At 46.6% G+C, this 9671-nt stretch overlaps 1 protein-coding gene across 8 annotated transcripts in view; it reads left to right on the forward strand.

Moving 5' to 3' along the window:
• The window catches only part of ACTN1 (actinin alpha 1), a 136486-nt gene that overhangs the window by 85083 nt on the left and 41732 nt on the right, over nt 1–9671 (forward strand). For all 8 annotated transcript variants that reach the window (XM_006025194.3, XM_014520639.2, XM_025205959.1 and 5 more), the window contains exons 4-6: nt 4193–4279; nt 4768–4855; nt 6205–6283. In XM_006025194.3, coding sequence (XP_006025256.1) covers nt 4193–4279; nt 4768–4855; nt 6205–6283 — 254 coding nt within the window. The remainder of the gene's footprint in view (nt 1–4192; nt 4280–4767; nt 4856–6204; nt 6284–9671) is intronic.

Here is a 9671-nt window from a genome sequence, read left to right on the forward strand (position 1 = left end):
GCTGCTGCGTAGAACAGTCTGATGCTGCTAGAGGAAGTGCAGTGAATCCTGGCAGGCAGACCTCCCACCTAGGAGGCACAAACAGTGCCTCAGGAGGCACTCGCTGGTCACTGGTCCTATCCTGTCATATGTGAACTGCTCCCAAACAGTTCAGAGTCAGTTATGACCATGGGGAGCAAACATTGACTCTTTACTTCCAGGAGGTATAGGGTTGCTCTAGTTAGTTATGTTTAATTGCTTTAGATCAGGGTGCTCAACCCCCAGCCTGTGGGGCAGATGCAGCACACAGTACTGTGTCATCCAGCCCTCAGGGCTCCCCAGGGGACCAGAAAGTTGTGGGGGAGGGGTGAAGCAGTGCCACTGCCCCCTGCTGCCAAATATCTGGGCCCATGGAGAGCCCCAGGTCCTGCATGCTGGCTAGGGTACTTGATCCCAGTACATGAGACCAGGCAAGGGCAGTGTCGGGCCCCAGGGCTCTATCCCAGTGCAGGAGGGGGCAGCACTGAGCCCCTGGGACCTAATCCTGGTATGCAGGGAGTGCTGGGTCCTCAGGACCTAATTGTGATGCATGGGGGCAGGAAGAGATGGTGTCAAGCCCCGGAGCCTCAATCCCAGGGGGCACAAGTGAGCAGTGCTGGGCTCTGGCACCTCCATTCTAGGGGTTAGGAAGTGGGAGGGTGCAGTGCCAGGGCCCCACGGACCAGTTTCAGAGCATGGAGCAGAGAGGGGGCAGTGCCAGGATCTGTCCTGCGGACCAGCCCTGTGCCATTCATCTGGTTGAGGACCACTGATTTAGATCTTCTGCTGCGTTGTGAAATTTCTCGCTTTGTAGTCAAGGGAGCCAGAAAACTCCATGGACTCCCTTTCCTCCTTGCACCAGGAGCCTTGCCCCCTGTATTAGAAACAAGAGATGCTCGTAGGCACCTCTGGAATCCTAGAGTCAAATGCCCTGAGAGTGATCCCAAGGGATAGGGAATGCAGTGGCAGTTGCATAACCTGGGGGGAAAGAGAGAGTAGGGCACCAGCTCCAGACACTAATTCAGAGGGGCTGCCTTCAGGAGCCCCCGCTGCCTCCCATGTTCAGGGAGCTTGTGCTGAGGCAGCAGTAGCCCATGCCACGTGGCTCTGTTATTGTAGGTCCAGCGTGAGGAAGTAAGGCTTAGCTGCCCACTCAGCACCCTCCCACCCTGTGCTGCCCAGGTAGCATTTTAAGCTACACCTCTGCACAGTGCTGGGAAAGTGCATCGGCAAAGGTGGGACAGTTGCCTGGGAGTATAGGTGAGGGACCGCTGTCCTCTTTCATCCGCCTGAGAGAATTTGTCCACAGGGTCCCAGGAAGTATACCGTAATTGGGCTCTGAAAGGGAAGACTGCTTGATCACTACCAGCTAAGAGTAGCAACTTTGTAACTTGGAACAAAAATAATTAGAGAAGGCTTTTTCTTAATTGCACTCACTGCGAACGCAGGATGGTTCCTTGTTCTCAGGGCACTAGCTTATGCCTGGGAGGTTGCTGCTGCTCAACCTCTCTTGATCAAGAGAACTGTCATGTGGCCATTTGCAGAGGTAAAATGGAGGAAACCTCTGAGTTCCTCCAGATCAGACATGGCTGGACTGTGCAATGCCAGGAAAGCAGCAAGCTGAGGGTTCAGGGGGGTCTAGGTGAAACGCAGCTTCCCTTTTTTGGTTTAATTTAGAAAAGTGCAAAATTGCTTCTAGAGCACTGAGGGTGGGCTGAGTTGAGGAGGCTGTAGCCTAAGAAGTGACCTGAGCATCGGGCTGGGAGCCAGAGCTCCTTCGTATATTCCTGCTTTAGCCCCTGCCACCCACATGATGTTATGGAAGTCACTTCCACTCTGCTTCCATTTAAAATACACTTTTAAAATACTACCTGCTCCACATTGCTGATTCACTTATTATTGTTTGTTTGGTATCTTCAAAAATAAAGACATACTCCCAGATATAATCTAGTCCATTAATCTAAAAAGCTGAAAGGATGTTCAGGTCTTAGACATGCCCCTGAGCCTCCCTGTCAACTGCTGTGATTTTTATAATCATAGGTTTCTCTTATTTGTGTTGAGGGGGGTAAATATTTTCTGTCTTGCTTTGTAAAAACCCCATGCAAGCTGTTATCTAATGCACAATATAAATAGAAAACAAAGATGTTTTCATTAATGTGTTTTGTCTGCAGCATCTCAGATGTTTTTAATAATAGCAACAAAAATAATGAGACTGAAAAGTGCTTTATGTATTTATTATTAAGGCCTTATTAAAATCTCTCCAATACAATTGCACAAATGCATGTCACCCCATGTGAATGGTTCTCTGGTTATTCTTCCTGAGCAAATTAAGCCTTTCACACCTAGCTCCTGTACCAATGTGTCCCAAGTAGGAATAAAAAAGGCACTGTAGCCTACAAGTGTCCTGTAACTAGGAGGAGGTATGTGTGTGTGTTGGGAGCAAGGGGAGTGGGGCTAAATTAGCAAGGGGCTAATCTGTTTGTAGGGGTTTTTTTCTAACATTGGGAGATCTGTATCAGTGCAAACCTGTTGCGCAGTACAAACCAGGATTGCACCAGCAAGGTTTGCTCTAGTAAGTCACCAGGGAATGTCATGGTGGCTACATTATCAACCTCAAGCTTCCAAGAACCATGAGACTGGCTTAACATAACGAGATTTCTTTTGGAGTTTTCATTTTCTATTTGGAATCCTTTGAAGCCGTCAGGATTTGTGTTTTCAAGCTTTTCTCAACAGTCACATTTTTGCCCAATTTAAAATGAAAAACTGAGCTTTTCATGTAATTCCTGGATGCTCAGAGCTGAGGCTTTAAGGAAAATGCCAAATATTGCGAATTACACAATCAAACCAAGAATGCTGGGAACTACAACTAGTCCAAGCCTACCTTTCACCAGTACATGCCATCTGCACTAGTGCTGGGATAGCTGCATGAACATAAGTGCATTGATGCAAAACCAAACCCTTCCTGCCTTTTTGATGGCATTCAATTGGTATGAGCCTAATGCAGTAATTTGTATTAAACCCTTTTGTCCATAAAGCAGAATAGCTTGGAATGGCTTCATAACTGAAATCAGAGCAGGAAACTGCAGGAGAGCAACTATCTAGTCAATGTCCAAAAAGAACTCATGGCATAAATTATACAGGAGTCTTTCCAGTTCATAACCTCTGGTGGCAGTAACACAGGGCATATATTTTAGTGTGGCTTATTAAACATGTTGAGAAAGTTTCCTTTTCAACCTGTGCAGGATCTCCATGTCTATCAGGGGTTCTCTGGAGTATGTGAACCAGCTGTCGGCTATGTCATTTGTATTCTTTGGCACTGATCTGTGCACAATTACAACCCTTTTCTGAGCCCTCTCCAGAACTTTTCTCTCAAATTCTAAACAGATTATGTCTCACGTGCGCACAAGATTGGTTTCTAAAGCCTCTGAGCTGTCAGCCCCAGCTGATTTACACTGCAGAGTACAGTGAGCAACAAAGTACAATCTGCTTGACATCTCAGTGGATGTTATGCTTCACTCATGCAGATAAGCAAGCACATCCTTTTACTTTCTCTTCAGCCCCCTGTGTTTACACTTTGATGCAGAAACACATTGGTTTATTTTACTGGAAGTTTTATATCTGAAAGTAGCCCTCCACAGATACAGTCTGAAGACCAGCACGTAGCTTTGCTTACAAATTAAATGTGGGTGGCTCTTGGTTGTTTCAGTGGATCTTTGTCTATACCGCAGAACCAGCTTTCAGGGCTTATCTATATGGAGGAAGTTTCACCCATACACTGGTGAAATTATATTGGTATGGTCAAATTGAGATCACTATACCACTGTGACTCTCTCTGGATACTTATTCCAGAATAGAAGTGGCTTTTTCTTAAGCTTCTTCAGCAATGCCTGTAAAAGGTACTTTTCACTGCAGTAAGTGCCTCTATGCGGGGCATTAGAGAGATTTAAATTCACGCCTTCCTTTACAGTAGTATAACATCCCCCTGCTGGCAGTCTCAAAGGCTGTCGGCGTCTCTTCAGTGGTCAGTAGTAGGACTGAGATGCATAGATGAGACTGGTAAGGCTGGAATGCCAGCTCTTAGCTCTGTAAGTGGCAGCGCTCCCCAGGTTTCATTATTCAGTCTTCCACTGGGATTTGCACACCCAGCGTGAACTTGTTTTTTCTCCCCCTGCAGAAATTGTCGATGGCAATGTTAAAATGACCCTTGGAATGATCTGGACCATCATCCTTCGCTTTGCCATTCAGGATATCTCAGTAGAAGGTAAACCTTGGTATTTTTCCACTGCTGTTTCAGAATGGATGGTCCTAGTGGTCAGGGTAACCGCATCTCTTTGCTACATGAGATCCAGCTCTGGTGGTACCAAATCAGCACATCCTGGAAGTCACCAGGGAGCCACTAAGATCCAAGTTGGCTTGTGCTGTGATTTCCCTTTCTGGCCAAGTCATAGGTTGGTACAGACATTCTGGGAAGAGTTTTTAACTCCTCTTCCCTGGAGAGTATTTATGAGGTGCATGAAATGGATGGGGAGGCGGTCATAGACTGCAGAACATTCCCTTACTGGCTGATCCATGGACATGGTCATTTTGCTACCAGTCTGTCCTAAATCTGAGAGCTATATAAGAGAACATTCCCTCAAAAAAGGAAGCTAAAGGCATGGCTCAGTGCTGTGTTAGCCAGAATGAACCCAAGGGATGAAAAAATTCAAGAGAAATTGGTTAGCCCACTTGCCTCCTTTGCTCTATCTCTAGAGACATCTGCTAAAGAAGGACTTTTATTATGGTGTCAGAGGAAGACAGCTCCCTACAAAAATGTGAACATCCAGAATTTCCATATCAGGTGAGTCAGAGGTGGGGATTATCTTTATGATCTTGACAGATCATGTTTGTCCATAGGACTCTTGGCACTGTTAGGCATCTTGCATTACCAAATTCTGAAGGAAATTGTGAGACTTGCTGTTATTGTTCTATTATACAGGAGAAAAATAGGCTGTAGAGACTTGTCCAATGTCATACAGTAAATTAGCATCAGAGCCCATCACAGCACCCAGATTACCAGCCTCCCAGTTCCTTACTCTGGCCACAGTTACTACCTTTGACAAATATTTTAGAGCATTACGTTCCCTGAAGAATGCTGTCCATGTTGGAGACTGGTCAAAAAAATTTTGAACCAGTGATACTACAAATAGCTTTAGGAAATGTAGTTCCTAAAGTGAAGTCTACACTAGAAATGTTTGCTGACATGGAAATGCTGGGAAGAGGCTTTGTTAATATTTTTATACTGGTCAAAGCAACTGTAAATGGTACGGTTCCTTTTGCTGGTATGGTTCAGGGTACCGTTATGAGCTAAAAGCACTTTTTGCTGGTAGGTCCTGCATCTACACCTGGAGGGTTTGTCAGCCTGGCTATCATGTGACATAGCCAAGGGGGAGATCTGCTAGGGTGTGCAAACACTTCCTGGAAATGAAGGGACCCCCAGTACTTGAAGCCCGCAGTTTGGTTAAACAAATTAGTACAACACATACTTTGCAAAGAATAAGCCATTTTCTGTGAGGGGAAACATGCAGTTGATTAAAACTGTTTGATTTTTGTCTTTGTTTTGGGTTTTTTTTCTCTTTTCTTCCACCTTTTGAGGGTAGGAGACAGGTCATTTCTGCTACTTAATGGACATCAGACTTGTCTCTCTCTTTGATTCTGTATGAAAAGCTTGAACTGGTTGGGGAGAGGGCAGAGATGGCAAACGTAGTGGTAGGTGTAACTCAGAGTGATAATTTTCCCCTCCATGTTTTATCTGTCTTTTCCTAGAAGTGTTTTCATGCAAATTCAGACATTTACCTCTTTTTCATGCCCAAGCTCAGTTTCTGCCCATGAGTACTGTTCAGACTCTATTTGACAATGAAAATGTTGTGGTAATACATGTGGCAGCAATAAAAATGATCCCAGATCACTAAAGTCTGTAGGCATTGTTGCCATTGGCTTCAGTGGGAGCAGGATAGGAGCCTAACGCAGAAATAGGCCTTGTGCACATTTTAATGCTTACTGAAGCCTTAGCTAAAAGTAGATGAAGCCTGAAGTAATGATCTAGGCTCTCAGCATCTTGGTCCCATCTGTTGTGCACTTTCAGTCAGCTGCCTGCCACTCCACCTGTTTGAACATCGCTAATTATGTCCTCTTCTGCCTTCTTCACAGCTGGAAGGATGGTCTTGGCTTTTGTGCTTTGATTCACAGACATCGCCCAGAGCTCATCGACTATGGGAAGCTACGAAAGGTACCAACTTAATTTGTTTTGTGGAGGAGGTGCTCCAGGTCTATGGAAGATAAGAAGGAGGAAATCTAGTCTGACATGCAGTAATTGGAGGACTTCAGCTGCAACCGATGTTGACACTAACTGGGGTTTGGGGAAGAAAAAGAGAAATCAATACATTCCACTTCACCAAGGGAAACTTAATGAATTATCTCCCTGCTCTTTCCTGATTTCAGATGACTTATTGGTGGTTGTACTATGTAGGAACAATCAGTCACATGTGCATAGGTCCCAACTTGCAAAAGTTTGTGCATCTGCAACTCAGGCTTACGTGCTGGGCAGCAACACACTCAGACACGCCCTGATGCTCTCCGCACGCTACCTCTTCAGCTGCAAAAGGCATCTGTGTTCATGCAGTGTTGCTGGTAGACTAATTAGTACTCCTGAGGGTCAGGGATAAATCATTTGCCTGCAGCACCATGTGAACATGGCTGTGCTGTTTTCAGTCGGGGAGGTAGTACACACAGAGCAGTGCAGTGTTTGAGCTGCCTGGCACAGTAAGTCTGTAGTGCAGATATGCTCTCAGCAATGCCAAGTCTGACACTAAGTACATGTGCAAACTATATGCATTTGCTAGTTAAGTCAACATTAGAGGCAGTGTTTCTGGAGCAAACAGGATGGAACAGGATACTGGGCTGTGGGGGTGCCTTTTTTTACAGAACAGCTGAGAAATAGGCATATGTGTACTCTTTTGCCAGAGTGAAGACTTGTCATGGGCTGCCAAGTTAGTAGTTAGAGTCCAGTGCCTCTAAGATGACTTCCTGATATTTATGTGAGAAGGAAGGTTTGTTACAGTAATAACTTTCCTTGGATCAACTGCATAGTTGGGAGTGATGTTAGACAAGTTTTGGGGAACAAAGTGAAGGTCCTCAGGAAGGGCATTGTGTGGCTGAAATCTTATCTAATGCCTCTCCCCAACAATATAGTTGGGTCCAATAACAAAATTTTTTGGACCATCAGGCAAAACTTGCTTCTTGCCTATTCTCTGGGTTATCACAGCTACAACACTGCAGCTCTTCCTAGTCCTTAGATTAGTATGGTAAACAAAAAAAAAAAGTGCTTACACTAAAGTTTCCTACCTCTTGAAAAATGACCAAAAATACCATCTTGTTCTTTGAAAGATCAGCTTCCTTTGTGAAACAGCAGGTATGACTTAGTGACCAAAATAAGTGTTTAGTGCTTTGTATAACCCACAGCATTCTTCAGGCAGCAGAGGTATGAAGGAGTGAACTGGATTCTGTTTCTACTTTTGTATTGTCAATAAAGCAGCATACTTAGATATATCTGTGCACACTCACTGAAGGCACGGGGACTGTACAGAGATTACTGAGGCATATTTTTGAAGGATTTTTAGTCATGGTGATGATGCACAAGTAGGAAAGGCTCAAGCTGGCTGTCTGATACCAAGATCAGTGTGAGGGGCTGGTAGTTTAAGAAAATACATATGTGGTACCTGTAAATTGAGCACATTGGCTATAGAAGTCATTGAAGTCATATTGCTAGTGCAGTGGGAACCAACCTTTTTTGCAGGCATGCCACCAGTTGATCCCACACCCTCCCCAAATGCCACTCTGATCATCTTCTTCTGCCCAATCTGTTGCTCTGCTTTCTTTACCCTACTCTCTACCCCCTTCCCAATCTCCTGCTCTGCTTTCTGGTTCTTGCCCTGTGCTCCCTGCCTGATCTGCTGCTTTGACTTCTGCTTCCTGCCCTGTCTGCTACTGTGCTCCCTGTCCCCTCCCTGATTTATCATGTGCCACAAACAGAGACTGCCCATGCCACTTATAGCATTGGTTACTGCTCTACTAGATCCCTGTTTCTTGCAATGAGGCTAGGTGGATGGGATCAATATACAAATAAGCAACTTGCAAATGAGCTAATCAGATTAGCTGTGTCTTTGAAACGGTCAATTATAGGGTGCCTCAAATTACAGGCAATCAATAACCTGAGAGGTCTTTATTGTCTTGTAGAACAGTTAATTGTATTTTCCTATCAGTTTGTGTCTTGAGTCAGCACCTGATGCTTCTGAATAAACAACGGGGGAGGACTCCACCTATTTACACAAACTGCAGCAGTGAAAAAAGAAGAAATGGTTAGAACCAATCCCATTTTCAGTTTATTCTATTGGAAAAATAAAGCAGCTGAACAATGTATCTTTGAAAATGAAAAAATCCAGCTGGGAAACTACAGAGTTCCCTTATTAGAAACAAAAGCCAAACCCAAATCCAAACAAACCTGGTGTGAGGAAAGGGGGAAAAAGTCTTTGCTAGCTTTTCAGAGTGAAAATGAGGGTGATTATCTTGTCCAAATCAAGTAGCTGTGGGAAGGGACTGGCAACCCCTGCTCCTCTCTCATCTTGTGCCTGCTTTATAAAATCGAAAAGAGAAACAGCATCAACGGGACCCTCATCTATGCTTGTCTGTCCCTGCTGGCAGTTCTAGCAGCAGATAGGAGCCCCAGCTGCCAAGCTGCCACAGTGTGTGCCTGCTCATGACCTTAGGGGTGTTGGTCTAAGAACATAGGCAGACAAGGTTCTTTGGGTAGATGTGATATCTTTTATTAGACCAACTAAATAGTTGGAAAAATTGTTCTTTACAACCTTTCCGGCACAAACATTCATGACCTGGCAGCAATATTCTTTGTGGCTCTATTCTAGGGGCGGGCAATTATTTTGGGTGGAGGGCTGCTTACCCAGTTTTGGCAGGCTGTCAGGGCCGCATGGGTAGCCCCACCCCTTGACAGGTGCCCTACCCCCTGGTCACCATCTTGGGACCAGTGTCTTGGGACCAGTGTCCCAGGGCCAGCACCGGTGGGGCCCAGAGCGGGGCACAGGCCGGCAGGGGTCTGTGGAGCCAGGCTGGGCTGCACCAGCAGGGAGAGGGGGGAGCTGGCCCGGCTCCATAGAGCCCCTGCCAGTTGGGACCCTGTGCTCCTGCCACCCTGCTCTGGGCCCCACCGGCACTGGCCCTGGGACACCGCTGCGGGCCCTGTGCTCCCACTGGCCCCCTGCCCGCTCGCACCCAGTGCCCCCCAGCCCTGCGGTACAGGTGGGGGGGCAGCGCATCTGGTGCTGAGCGTGGGGAAAAGAGGCCTCTTGCCCGCCCCATGGCCGGCGCTCCCTGCTGCAGGCACTCGCAGCCCACGCGGGGCTGTCTGGAGCAGGCACAGGCAGCCCTAGGCAGGCTGCAGGTGGCTGCAATGCCGAGCGCTGGCCATGGGGTTGGCAAGATGCCACTTTTCCCAATGCTCAGCACCAGCTTGTAACCAGCCCCCACTGCCAGCCTGGCAGTGGGGTCGGGTTACAAGCTGGTGCTGGGCGTGGGGGGTGGGGGGTGGGGGGGCAGCAGCCCCT

The sequence above is a fragment of the Alligator sinensis genome, unplaced genomic scaffold (assembly GCF_000455745.1).
Source record: "Alligator sinensis unplaced genomic scaffold, ASM45574v1 scaffold768_3, whole genome shotgun sequence".
Classification (NCBI taxonomy): Eukaryota; Metazoa; Chordata; order Crocodylia; family Alligatoridae; genus Alligator; species Alligator sinensis.